The 14,515-nt window shown below is 40.3% G+C and overlaps 1 protein-coding gene across 1 annotated transcript in view; it reads left to right on the plus strand.

Annotated features, from left to right (window-relative positions):
- Nucleotides 1–14,515, plus strand: part of DNAH11 (dynein axonemal heavy chain 11) — a 331,898-nt gene that overhangs the window by 63,409 nt on the left and 253,974 nt on the right. Inside the window, 5 exon segments of the mRNA XM_049785980.1 lie at nucleotides 2,257–2,415; nucleotides 3,962–4,045; nucleotides 6,719–6,877; nucleotides 9,825–9,947; nucleotides 11,027–11,149. Of these exon segments, the coding sequence (XP_049641937.1) occupies nucleotides 2,257–2,415; nucleotides 3,962–4,045; nucleotides 6,719–6,877; nucleotides 9,825–9,947; nucleotides 11,027–11,149 (648 nt within the window).

Consider the following 14,515-nt stretch of genomic DNA (forward strand, 5'->3'; position numbering starts at 1 on the left):
TTTTCTTCATCTAGTTGAGGATAGCCATAAGTACAATGAGTGAATGCTGTACTTACTGGCAAAATGCTGGTAAACATTTCTCGCAAAGCTGGTTTCAATGCTGTGAATTCTCTTAGCTGTTGCCTATCCCTGAAGCTCTGTATTGTTCCTTTGAATCTGAACAATAATCTAGCTGGATAGAGTATTCTTGGTGACATGTTCATTTCATTAAGTCTTCTTATATCCTACCATTCTCTTCTGTGGAGTCTCATTTGATAGGTCTGTTGTGAATCCTACTGCTTTCCTTTGTATTTAAGTTCCTTTTTTGATCTTGCTGCGTTCAGTCTTCCATCTCTGCCTTTGACTTTTGTCATTCTAATGTGTTTTAGAGTTTTTCTATTTGGGACTATTTTCAAGATCCTTTGGACTCTTGGATCTTGGTAGTCTTGGTGCCTATTGCACTTCTCAACTCTGTGAAATTCTTTACTTTTTTTTGTTCTTGAGCTACTCCAGCAATGTCCAGGGGTTACTCCTGGCTATACTCTCAGGGATCACTCCTAGTAGTGTTCATGGGATCATATAGGCTTCCAAGAATCAAACTTGGGTTGGCTGCATACAAGGTAATCACCTTACTTGCTGTACTTTATCTTTAGCCCCATAACTCTTATATATTATTTCCTTTACTACTTGTTCTTCATTGAGTTAGTTTTCCTGTTCATCAGGAACTCTGATGATTTTTATATTGTTCCTCCTCACTGAGCTCATCCCTAGTTTTCCAATGTGCTGCTCTTTTATTTCATTTCAGTCATTTTCCCCATGTTTTGTTGTTTCAGGAAGTTTTTTTTTATATCTTTTATTGGGGCTACTTTATCTTTTCCTCAGCTACTGATAGTCCCCTGCTCAAGCCTTTCACAGAGGATTTTTTAAAAATATAACCTACCATGCTCTTTATTTCTGATTGAAGTTTTCTCATTTCTACCCTCAAACTTTCTGTGCTTTATTTGCCATACTTGCCATTGGGGCTGGAGAGACAGTACAGCTGGTAGAGTTTTTGTGTGCAGCTGACCCAACTTTGATCTAAAGTTTTCAAAGCTGGTTGTTGATGGTAGATCCTACCATGTTCTTATTTTTACTCAGTTATCTCAGTGATGGGCTTCTACTTGTCTTCTTCATCAGTTAGGCATTAACATTACCTAAGCTACTGGAGGAATGAGCAGAAGGTTCAGGGGGTGGGGAGATGGGCCCTCTGAAATGGTGGTGGTGGTGGGGAGACATCAAGTGTTGAATAGTAGGTTGTGTATTCCACAGTCCCCAGAGGGGAAAAGGGAATCCTGTGCCTTCTATCTGGGTAGGCTAGGAGAAGCTGGTCTGGTAGCAATTCTCTGCAATAAATAACCTGCACACACATGAAGGTTTTAGCAAGCAAGAAACTTACACTGCAAGCTGTTCACCCATAAGCCAGTTGCTGCACGATGTGGAACCACAAGCCTAGAAGGCAGCTCACAGCTCAGGCCTCCTGATTAGGCTTTATTGAAGTCAAAAACAAAGCCCCATCCCCAAGGGGAGGGGAAAAAGCCAGATGAAAAGGCAACGGGGAAATAAAACCAATGGAAACCAATTGAGATACATATGAGGACGAATTCAAAGGAAACCAATTGAATACGCATAAGGACTAATTAAAAGGCCTCTATTTACATCAGGTATTTTTAAAATCTGACAGTCCCTTGACCAGAGCAATAGTATAACAGGTAAGGGGCATTTGCCTTTCATATTGCCAACCTGAGTTTGATCTCCAGCATCCCTTATGGTCTCCCAAGGCTACCAGGAGTAATTTTTGAGTGTAGAGCCAGGAGTAGCCCCTGAGCACTTCTGGTTATGGTCAAAATACCAAAGATAATAAAAAATCTGACATTCTCCCACCATGCTTTTAAGTGAACATTTTTAAGTTTCAGAAGTCTCATCTGTATCCTAAAAAATCAAGAGAAAAAAAATGTATTTATAGAACTCTGAAACCAGAGCAAATTTTGCTGTCTTGTTAATAAGGTTAGTTTTTCTGATAGTTTATCCTCATCTTTTTGAACAGCTGAGAGTTTACTCATCTTAAGTCTTGTACATTTTGCCAGTCGTAGGTATACTGCAGATTTCTTTGTTTTTCTTTTTAAACCAAAGTTGTCAGCGTTGACATAACCAAGGTTAGAAAAATGATGTGCCTTCTCTTTTTTCTGATTGTCTTCTGGATGGTGAGAGAGGGTGCTGGCGTATTTATTTTCTTCTTAGGTACATCAAGAGCTGGAGGCATTAGAAGAAGAAATGTTGCAAATGCAAGAATCTGCTCGCCTTTTCGAAGTGGCTCTTCAAGAGTACAAACATATGAAACAGTGCCGCAAAGAAATAAAATTGCTCAAGGGACTATGGGATGTCATCATTTTTGTTAGAGTAAGACATTGCCTTTTGAAAAAATTCTCCCCTGTTAGTCATTTTGTATAAATGTTCAGTTTTGAGTATGGGCTTCATGGTTTTTATACTAGGTTGAAGAGTTCTTCCCAACACTATTGAATTTGAATATGTATATCTATTTAGTATTTTCTCCTCTGAATAGCCATTGTATTTTTTTTCTAAATAAAGTTTCATATCATGAATTCACTACTTCAAATTGGTTTAGGAGGTTCATGTCAGGACTTATTAAAAAGAGCTAAAATATTTATTACATATATAGTGACTTGTGCATACGAACTCATATATGTCCATGCTTATGCTTAATGCATATGTGCATATATAGGAAACCTGAGTGAAAATTGAAATTTGTATGTGGTTAATGACATTGAAAACTGAAGTGTAAAAATAAATTATGAGAAATTATGTATGTTACAGGGCTACATGCATTAGAATAAATGTTCATATGCATGAAATCCTCTTTAAAGTTAGTTGAATGACATTGGAATATAATCTCAAGACATAGACTATGGTCAAGAAGCTAGTAAGAGGGCCCGGAGAGATAGCACAGTGGTGTTTGTCTTGCAAGCAGCTGATCCAGGACCAAAGGTGGTTGGTTTGAATCCCGGTGTCCCATATGGTCCCCTGTGCCTGCCAGGAGCTATTTCTGAGCAGACAGCCAGGAGTAACTCCTGAGCACCGCCGGGTGTGGCCCAAAACCCAAAAATAATAATAATAATAATAATAATAATAATAATAATAATAATAAAGAAGCTAGTAAGAGTTGTATGTGTGATGGATGAAACTTCTTTAAATTTTTTTTTTTTTTTTTGGTTTTTGGGTCACACCCAGTGGCACTCAGGGGTTACTCTTGGCTCTGTGCTCAAAAATCGCTCCAGGCAGTCACAGGGGACCATATGTGATGCCGAGATTCGAACCACCATTCGTTCTAAATCTACAGCATGCAAGGCAAATGCCCTATTGCTGTACTACCTCTCTGATCCCCCAATAAAACTTTATTTTTTGGTTTTTGGGTCACACCCAGCAGTGCTCAGGGGTTACTCCTGGCTCCACACTCAGAAATCGCTCCTGGCAGGCTTAGGGGACCATATGGGACGTCAGGATTCGAACTATTGTCCTTCTGCATGCAAGGCAAACAGTCTACCTTCATGCTATCTCTCCAGACCCCCATTAAAGCTTTTTTTAATATAACTTTTATTTTGATCATAATGGTTTACATATTGTTGACAATACCATTAAAACTTTTTTTATAGAACTTTATGCCAGTGTAGTATTTAATGATCCTGAGTTTGTCAATCTACTTAGAATCAAGTGCAATGGTATATATATAACTTTCATGCTATGACCAATTATATATCATAACATTTGGTTATGGTGATGGGGAAGTTTTGACAAAAGCAGTTAATAGTTAAATCATTGGCTTTCCACTGGAAGAGAATCTCTGTGTGTATCATCCATTTATATATTTTGCTGCAGTCTCGCTTCCACCAAATGTTGTTGACACTGTTATCTGCTTGTGCATTTTTAGAGAAGCATTGATCATTGGACTAAAACCCAGTGGAGACAGATTAATGTGGAGCAGATGGATGTAGAACTCAGAAGGTTTGCCAAGGCAAGTTCCATAACTGTCTGTTACAACAATTTATATTTCTCGGCACCACCTCCTTCCAGCTCCCCTAGCCTAAATTCTGCTGTGTGGGGCCACATGTCCTTATTTACTTCAAACTGAATCCTTTGAGACAATATTTCCCCATCACACTCAGCCATATTCACTCAGATCAAGCTTCCCAGACTATGGATGAATGGGTGGAAGCTTATTAAGATAAAATAAATTGCCGAGTAATAGCTATTTAGCTGAGTTTCCTGTAGCCATCTAGAGTAGAGTGGAAGATTAAATAATGTCTGGGCCTATGGGCTAGGTCTGGGAAATCTTTAGAATTCTTTCCTAGAAATCACCTCAATCTGTTTCTTAAAAGGTTCTAGAATTCAGGGCAACTAACTGACATCTGCCCCTAGTGAATGCATGTTTAATATTTTGGTCTTTCTTAATTTTATTGCTTAATCCAATATCCCCAAGGGGTTTGTATGTATAAGGGAATGTGAAGAGGACATTTTAATTTGTTCTTTTTTATCAAGTTTCCAAGACCTATGCACTGTCTGGAAAAAATTATCTTATTGGGTAAAGCCACTCTGGTGATGATCTAGGTATTATAAATATTATTTATAATACATATTATATAAACATTCCTCTAGGTATATGCATGAATTTATGTATATCTGTATATTTTGCATACTTATATATAAGATATATATACATGGTATTATATATATGAAATGTAATCTATGTTATGAGAGGACTAACTGGGAAGAGATTTACATAGTGTTACTGCACTCAGTCCAAAATGGAGATCAACCAATGCTCTCCCATCTTTTCTCCTGTATTATTCTGATCCTAGCGCCATTACTGAACTGCCCCATCATTTTTTTGCGTGCCATGGGACATGACACTTCTTATTCCCATCTTGCTCTTCTCCCATTCAGTTATCTTATTTTGACAGTTTATTGCCTTGGCTCAGCTGAAGCCCTTTACATTTTTTTTTTTTTTTGAAAACAAGTGGCCTTAAACTAGTCTTTGTGCTAAAGGTCTTTTAAATTATTATTATTAAGTATTTTCTCACACACAATGATTGATGACATTCCACAGGCTAGAAAGACAATGAAATTGGGCTCTCTTTGATATGTCTAGAAATCTACAGTTTTAAGTGAAAAGGATCAGATGCACACAGGCATTCCCATTTCAAAACTTTCATGAAAACAGGACATGTCTCCAATCTCAGATTTCCAGTAATGATTCTAGAATAGGTGTAGAGAACCTCCAGCCCACAGGCCATAGAAGGATGTGGAATCAGGTTGTCTGGTCCTGTCTGGTACATGCCAGGATACACATGTATAAGTTTCATCTAGTGCCCACAATTTCTTTACCTGTATTGTGTGGTTCATTAATATGATGTTATGAGTATAAAATTGGCTCTTGGTAGAAAAAAGATTCCCCATCCCTTTAGGAAGCATTTTTTTTTTTTTTTTGGTTTTTCGGGCCACACCCGTTTGATGCTCAGGGGTTACTCCTGGCTAAGCGCTCAGAAATTGCCCCTGGTTTGGGGGGGACCATATGGGATGCCGGGGGATCGAACCGCAGTCTTTCCTTGGCTAGCGCTTGCAAGGCAAACACCTTACTTCTAGCACCACCTCACTGGCCCCAGGAAGCATTTTTCTTTTGTTTCCCTCCTGTCCTGTCTTCCCCATGCACTTTTTTTCTTTTCTTTTTTTTTTTAATATAATTTTTATTTTGATCAGAGTGCCTTACATATTGTTGACAATAATACCCCATGAACTTTTTTTCTATAGTCATTTTAATTTATGGTACTACCATGTCAGGATTCCAGGCATATAATGTCCTGCTCACATCCGCAACCATGTCTGTTTTCCTCCACCAGTTATAACATATATAACACATATGGCATTTTTCCCACCACTCATCCCTCCATCTCCCCGCAATAGTAAGTTCAGTTCTCTGAGGCAGGGTACCTCTCCTGTCAACTGTCAACTTCTTATGGTTTTCCTCTTGGCACAGCCAGTGTGAATTCTGTGGATAAGAAATCTACATAATTTTTCTTAAAACCCACAGATGAGTGAGACTGCTCTGTGTCTATCTCTCTCCATCTGACTTATTTCACTCAACACAATAGATTCCATGTCCAATTAAAGACATTAAAATAATTCCCAGAGATTAGGGCCAGAAGGATCAGCTCAAGATATGAAGCTCACCACAAAGAGTGGTGAGTGCAGTTAGAGAAATAACTATGCTGAGAACTATCATAACAATGTCATTGAGTGAGGGATGTAGAAAGCCTGTCTCGAATACAGGTGGGGTGTGGAAGAGGAAGGAGATAGGAACATTGGTGGTAGGAACATCGCATTAATAAAGGGGGGTTTTCTTTTTATGACTGAAACACAACTACAATTATGTTTGTGATCACCATGTTTAAATAAAGATATTATTAAAAAAAGAAACCTACATAATCAAGTAGGCTATACATCTCCAACTAGTAGTATATGAATAAATGATTCCTTTTTTTGTTTGTTTTTCTGATTCTAACTTGAGGACTTCAATGGACTACTGCTTTTCATAACCCAGAGAAATATATACTTGAATGCTTATATATTTAAAAAATACAAATTATACAATGTACCATTCTATTTGGAGAACTGTCTGTTTTCATAACAGGAAATATGGTCACTAGACAAGGAAGTGCGTGGCTGGGGTGCTTATGCCGGGCTGGAAAGGACCGTGAAGGACATGAGGACCTCCTTGAAGGCTGTCACGGAGCTACAGAATCCTGCACTCAGACACCGGCATTGGCACCAGCTCATACAGGCCATAGGGGTTGGTGTTTGGTGTGAATATATTTGTGACTGGGCATTTTTTTTTTCTTGGTTTATGTTGTTCATCAGGGGTGAATTGATATTTGTGGAAAGGTCTTTGGTCAAACATGAAAGGTCAGGTCTGGAGAGATAGTGCAGTGGGTGGGCCTCACATGAGGCTGACCTGAGTTCAGAATCATCTGGTCCCATATGGTTCATGAGTGCCTCCAGGGGTAAGCACTCGGGGTGTGGCCCCAGAGCAAAAACAAACAAACAAGAAATGATCAGAAACACAGAGTGAATTTGCATCTTCTCTTCATTATTCATTTAAGAGTGTGTCCTTTCTGGGGTGGTCTTTTGATGGTTTTGTGAAAATACATAGAAAGATTTCTCTCTTGCGCGCATGTGTATGTGTGTGTGTGTGTGTGTGTGTGTGTGTGTGTGTGTGTGATTTAAGATTATATTGTCTTCCCCTTATGCATGTAGGTAAGACCATATGACCCAATCTTAAACTTTATTTTTTAGAGAAGGTGTTATTTATAGACTTAAATATGTGAAAGACAATCTAGGCTGTATTCTTCTCTGGAGTTGTGTCATATAGAAGCATTCTTATAATTGGAGGCCAACATTTGGAGTAACTAATGGTAAAGGTGGTGTGGTGAATTGGGGACAGAATTGGATGTTCTTGGCCGAATCCTAATACTTAGGAACTCTGAGATTATGGAAAAGTTACTTAATCTCTATACCTGAGTTTACTTATCATTGATAGAAATTATTTCTCTTGTAGAATTGGTAAACAAATTGAAGAGAAATTATACTTAGGTACCTGTGGATAGAAAATGCTTGATAAATGGCGTTGAAACTACTATGCTGATGGGGATGATGAGTCTTTCCATGGAATGTTATCCACATTAAAAATTTGTCTTTAGGGGCCGGGCGGTGGCGCTGGAGGTAAGGTGCCTGCCTTACCTGCGCTAGCCTAGGAGACGGACCGCGGTTCGATCCCCCGGCGTCCCATATGGTCCCCCAAGCCAGGAGCGACTTCTGAGCGCATAGCCAGGAGTAACCCCTGAGCGTTACCGGGTGTGGCCCAAAAACCAAAAAAAAAAAAAAAAAAAAAAAAAATTTGTCTTTAAAATTGATTCTTCAGGGCCCGGAGAGATAGCACAGCGGTGTTTGCCTTGCAAGCAGCCGATCCAGGACCAAAGGTGGTTGGTTTGAATCTCGGTGTCCCATATGGTCCCCCGTGCCTGCCAGGAGCTATTTCTGAGCAGATAGCCAGGAGTAACCCCTGAACACCACCGGGTGTGGCCCAAAAACCAAAAAAAAAAAAAAAAAAAGAAAGAAAAAATTGATTCTTCAGAAGAAAAAGTCTAAAAATTTTCAAGTGGGGCCAGAGAGATAGTACAGTGGTCAGGGCACTTGCCTTGTATGTGGATAATCTGAGTTTGATCCCTAGCACCCCAGAAACTTTCTCAAGTTCTAACATAAGTGATTCCTGAGCACAGAACGCTCAGAGTAAGACCTGAGCACCACCAGCTATGGCCTGAAAAACCCAAAACAATTTTTTCAAGCAACATTGATCTGTAACATTGTGTATGGAGTGTGAGATAAACAGGCATATGGTCATCATCTGTGTGTACTGCATTACACTGGAAATCTAGTTGCCACCACCAGCATACAGGTGAGCTTTTAATAGGATTTGCTCACCTGCTTCTTGAGCCTCCCAGTAAGTGATGGACAGGGATAACCTACTTCCAGCTTTTCGTCAGTGAGATTTCTCCTGATCTCTTGCCAACTATTCTGCCTTTCTTCAAGGCAGATTTTTCTGACAATGAAAAGAAGAATCTTTTCTCCTACACCAGCCAAAAGCTAGATTCAACCTTCACACCAATCTGATGTCTGTATTTGGTGGATGAGCTCAAATCCCCACCCATCAACCAGTGATGTGTTTCTGCTCCTCATCTCAGCACTGGAGTGATGCAGAGATTAGGAGACCCACTTAGTTGCTTTGCTCAGGGCTCTACAGGTTATGGCACCATGAGTCCCATACTGTGTGCCAAGGTTTGAGGACTTTGAGGAGTGTGAAGGGCAAAGCCAGAGAAGACATCAAGCATCCCTAAGCAGGAAGCAGCAGTCTGCAGCTATGTGGCTTGCCTGTTCTTCATTTGCAAAGGTTTGAGTGGTGTTGGACTCTCAAGAAGTCTCAAAGGATCTGTGTTGTGGTGTTGAGGGGTTGGAGGAGTGGGAAGATAAAATAAGTGCTGGTTTTTTTTATGGTATATATCAGTAGCAACATTAGGGATATTTTTAAATCAGGAACTGAGAAAATTAGAGATGAAACTAGGTTATGTCATAGAAGCAACTGTGAATTATGTTTCATAAATTGGGTACTTGAAGGACAGAACGACAAATGAGTTACTCTCCTGATTCCTAAGATTTCAACCAAATTATAATAATGGACAAGTGAATTCTTTGAAAAATGAGCAAAAGAGTGAAGGCAACAGAAGGCTGTGAAACAAAGAAAAGAAGTGTCATGTCAAGTTATCGTGGCCTCTACTTATGGATGGGGTGCCTTGTTAACAGACATGGAAACTGTATTGTTTTGGGGTTTTTGTTTGTATTGGTTTTGGTTTTTGGTTCATACCCAGTGACTCTTGGGTTATTCCTGGTGCCATCCTCAGAAAACACTCCTGGCTAGCTTTAAAGGGGTCATAAGGGATGCAGGGATCTAACCCAAGTTGGCTGCATACAAGGCAAACACCCTATCTACTGTGCTATAGCTCTAGTCCAAGACTTGGAGACTGTGTGTTTAATTGTCCAGATCCCTCAGAACCAGCCCTCAACTCATCTGCTGAACAGAGTCTAATTTACTGTGAATTATTCCTTTGATCATTATGAAAAAGCATCATGAAAAGGTATGAAATACTCATGTGGCTTTTTTTTTCCCTTTGACTCTTGCTTATTAGGTCGAGTTTTCAGTAAATGAAGCCACAACATTGGCAGATTTATTGGCTTTGAGGCTGCACCAAGTGGAAGATGAGGTCCTTTGTATTGTGGACAAAGCCGTGAAAGAGCTGGGGACAGAAAAGGTAGTGTCTCCTGAGCCTCCCTCTGTGTCTCGGGTTTGGCATATTAGCAAGGAATCAAAATCCTCATGGCCATGGAAGTGTGGACACTGTCAGTTTGCTCTTTAATACTAGGGTGTGTGACTTGGGCAACAAACTTAAATCCCCCTTCTAAGTCACAGTGGTTCTGAAAAACTGTATAGTTGGCTCAGCTAATGGATAGTGATCATGATAGTAGAAAACTGTCCATAATCTAGAGTCAAAAATAAATTTCAAAAAAGAAAACCAAAGAGGACCAGAGTGATAACGAGTAAAGCAAGGAGAATGTTTACCTTGCTCGTGGACCACCCAGATCTTAACCTTGGCATCACATACAGCCTGCCAGAAGTGATTCCTGAGCACAGAACTGGGAGTAATCCCTGAGCACTGCTAGGAATGACCCCCAAACAAATATACAAAAGAAAACTGTTACAGCTGTATATGCAACTTATTTAACCTCCAGGAATTGCTTTTCCCCCTATTTTACACAGGAGGACCAGGCAATGTAGAGGTCATTCATGAAGCCAGGGTCCTGGAGGAGAGCTGGGATTTAACATCAGCCATTCAAAGCATAACTGTCTCATGTCAGCTAACTTGTAAATAATACATCAAATGGTTCCCATTTATATTTCTGCTCTAGCACTCTGTTTTTGTGAGGAGTGTGACTTTCAGTGCTGAGGGGCTGGAGAGATAGAACAGAGACTAAGAAACTCATCTAGCATGCAGCTATATGGCTACAACAATGGTTCACTGCATGAGCTTCCCCAAGACTTGCCTAAGATGTGTGGCCCCTGCATATCCAGGCCCTGGATGCTACCCTCCACCCCAAATTCTAATCTAATGAAAATGTATTGTCATGTTTGCTCCCTTTGTGTGATGAAATTCATTCCATAGCCTCTAGGTTATAGTCATTTGAAGGAAAAATTATTGAGGCAATAGGATTGGGTGGTGGAAATACTAAAACTAAAACCAAAAAGCCTTTTTTGGAAACTTCCACGTGCTAGCCTGGCTGTGGTTCCCATCTGAAATCTCTGGGTACATGTGCTGATACTGTTTTTATCCAGGTCATTACTGAAATCAGCCACACGTGGGGGACCCTAGCCTTCTCCTATGAAGTCCACCATCGGACAGGCATCCCGCTGCTGAAATCTGATGAACAGCTCTTTGAGACACTAGAACATAACCAAGTAAGATGAAGGTTTTTATTCAGGATTCTCTTCATTCAAATGGTGATTTTCTTTGTGTGTGTGTGTGTGTGTGTGTGTGTGTGTGTGTGTACGTACCCAGTGGCACTCAGGTTACTCCTGGCTTTGTGCTCAGAAATCAAGTTCCAGTGACCATATGGGATGCTGAGGACAAGCCTGGTCTGTCCAGTGTTGACTGTGTGAAAGGCAAACACCCTACCACTGTGCTTTAGCGCCAGCCCCTCAAATGGTGATTTTCGAGGCTTTTAAGGCTTTTGGCTTCAGTATTTTTTCCTTGAGTATCTACCTGTATCAGGGTCCAAGGTTCAGCTTTCCAATACTGGTTCTAAAGGAACTTGCTAGTGAGTGTGGACCAAGGAAAAGGCTCCAAGGGGCTCAGAAATGTCAGATGCTTGGGAGTGTGAAAAGGGAATGGCACTTGGAGGTCTTACAAAGAGTAGATGCTGGAACAGAGCCTGGAGGCTAGGAAGATTGACCAGACAAAACAATCCCCAGGAGGGGCCAAAGCCATAGCACAGTGTTTAAGGCTTTGGCCTTGCACAAGGTCAACTCAGGTTTGATCCTTGGCATTCCATAGGATTCCCCCAAACTTGGCATTTCATAGGGTCCCCCACACTCCCCCCAAATCTCTGAATACAGTGCCAGGAGTAACCTGAGTACCACTAGGTGTGGCCCCAAAAGCAAAACCAAACAAAAAAGAGTTCCTAGGAAATGATGTTTGGGGTCCAAAATCTTGTTGGCAGCATGGGATGCCAGAAGGAACCTGCTGCTCAGAGGTAATTAAAAAAATCTTATTTCACTAGATCAAATGGACCCAACCGCTCCCCTTTTCAGGAAAAGTCACTTGGCACCTGTCCCCTCTCATCATTACAGTGCCCATCAGGTTGGTGTTGGGATGGGATAAATCAAGAAACACTGTATTAGAATACAAATTTTAGAGGCCAGAATGGTAATATGGAGATAAAGTACTTTCCTTGAACATGCCTCACTCTAGTTTAATTCCTTCCATTGCATATTATTCCCTGAACACCTCCAAGAGCGACTTTTGAATGCTGAACCAAGAATAAGCTCTAAGCACTACCTGTGTGGCCCTCAAACAAGTGAAAATTTGAGTTTTCTTTATGGGGGTAATGAAAAGGAGGGACAGTCAAGGGCACAAATATGGTCTTAGAGACTTTTAGTTGCTATCGCAAGCAATGCCCAAGGTCCTAGGGGTCATTCTTAGTGATCTGCAGTCAACTAGACTCTATGGCTCAGTGGTTCTAGGTCCATTAAGGCCACCCTGGTGGTGCTTCAGGGCCTGCAGAGACATATCCACAGGTGAGTGGGGGCTCTGATGGAGATCAAACATACAGTCTTACTGCTTGCATGACATGCACCCCCCATACTGAGTCAGTTTCCCAGCTTCTACAGCTTTCAACTCTAATGTTACAGGTGTTGAATATTTTCTTGGATCTGAGAGAGATGGAAGTAAAGGAGAAAAGCTCTCCAGGGCAAATAGTATGAACTGTGTTGTTAGTTGACATAAGACCCTTAGGAAAAAAAGTCTGATCTCAAGAGAGGATGCCCTATATGCCAGTACATTTCTTTTCTTATTTTAAATATAATGTATTTATTAATATTAATATATGATGCTTAAATATAATGTATTTATGTGTATATATACATGTATTTATAAAAGTAGTATCAGATCATTATGTAGTGCACTTAAAGCTTACATAATGCTGTGTGTTAATAAAATCTCCATAGAGGTGGAACACAGAATTATCGAATATACTAAATACTGCAAGGTGAGGGAGAGCAAGGTGAGACGATTGGCAGTGACTGAGAGTCTTGGAACTTTCCATGTTTAACTATGGATGGTCCAAGCGCTCCCAGATCATAAGGCTTAAAGCAAGCCTGATTTAAGGTAGCCAGAGCCTGGTGGGGAACTGAGGTTGGAGAATGGAAGCCAGAGGATGTACTAGGGCAGATGGGAGTTTTATTTTTTTTTCCAGTGTTGAGAGAAAATGCAACCTTGGTGTGATTAATGGACAGGGACTAGGGGGGAAATAATAGAGGAGGAAAGGATTAAGTTTAATTCTTAAATTCTGGGGCCGGTGAGGTGGCACTAGAGAGTCTGCCTTGCAAGCGATAGTCAAGGAAGGACCTCGGTTTGATCCCCCGGCGGCTTACCAGGAGTAATCCCTGAGCATCAAACAGCTGTGGTCTGAAAAAACAAAAAAAAAAAAAAAACTTAAATTCTACCTAGAAGCACAATTTTTCTTGCCTGCAAAGAGATACATAATATTCTTGCAGAAGACATTAAATACAGCTGTTTATATTTGTTCTTTTTTGGGGGAAATGTTAGTCAATTAATAAATTGACCAATTAATTATCAGTAACAATTAACAATTAAATATCAGTAATAATCAATGATTACTTATCAGTCTATTAATATTTACTATATTGATTTGTTTACTGAGTGGTGACAAAGTATTGATTAAGAGTTCTAGGCATTGCCTATTAGGTTGTAGGAATTCAGCAACAAGCAGAATAAGTACCAACTTTCCTTCTCAATTCTTATTTCATCAATTTGAATATTATTTGTTTTTTTTGAAAATGTTTGTTTTGGGGCCACACTAGGCAGTGTGAGTGCTTCCTTTCTGTTTCTGTGCTCCAGGGTTTAATCCTAGTGGGCTTAGGGGGAATCATATGTGATGTCAGGGATTAAACTGGGTTGACCAGTTGTGAAGCAAGCTCTCTAGTCTCTGTATGATCTCCCTAGTACCTTCTTTTGCAAATTTGGCAAAAGAAATTATATGGTTCTTTAGAATCATCAAGAACTTTGAGAAATTCTTTACCTTTCTTTTCTACTTTTAGTTACCTTCCCTAACTTGACTTTATTTGATTTGATTTCTATCACCATGAAATGACAAAGTTATTCATGACTGGGTTTCAAACATACAATGTCACAACACTGATCCCTTCACCAGTGTTCACTTTCCTCCTCTAGTGCCCCCACATATTTGTCTCTCATCCACCTGTCTGCCTTAGTTAGGAGTGCTTTTTGTTTAAAAATCAGTTTTTGTTCTGTAGTTTACAGTACTGTTGCTGATAAGGCTTCACACTGAACACTATCATCTTTCAGCACCACCTTCAATCCCCAGTTGGACACTTCCCTTCTCCCTGGACAATGCCCTCTGACTGCCCGGTCCCCTAAGCTCCTCACTACTCTGTCCCCCCTCCCAAGTGGCATATTTTCTTCTGAATACAAGTTTTCAGGTTCTTTGTTTCCGCTGTCTCTGGGTATTCGTTATTCCACCATGATGTTTCTGAATATCCCGTATATGTGATCTGTGTCGGTCT

This window comes from Suncus etruscus, chromosome 13 (genome assembly GCF_024139225.1).
Source record: "Suncus etruscus isolate mSunEtr1 chromosome 13, mSunEtr1.pri.cur, whole genome shotgun sequence".
Classification (NCBI taxonomy): Eukaryota; Metazoa; Chordata; class Mammalia; order Eulipotyphla; family Soricidae; genus Suncus; species Suncus etruscus.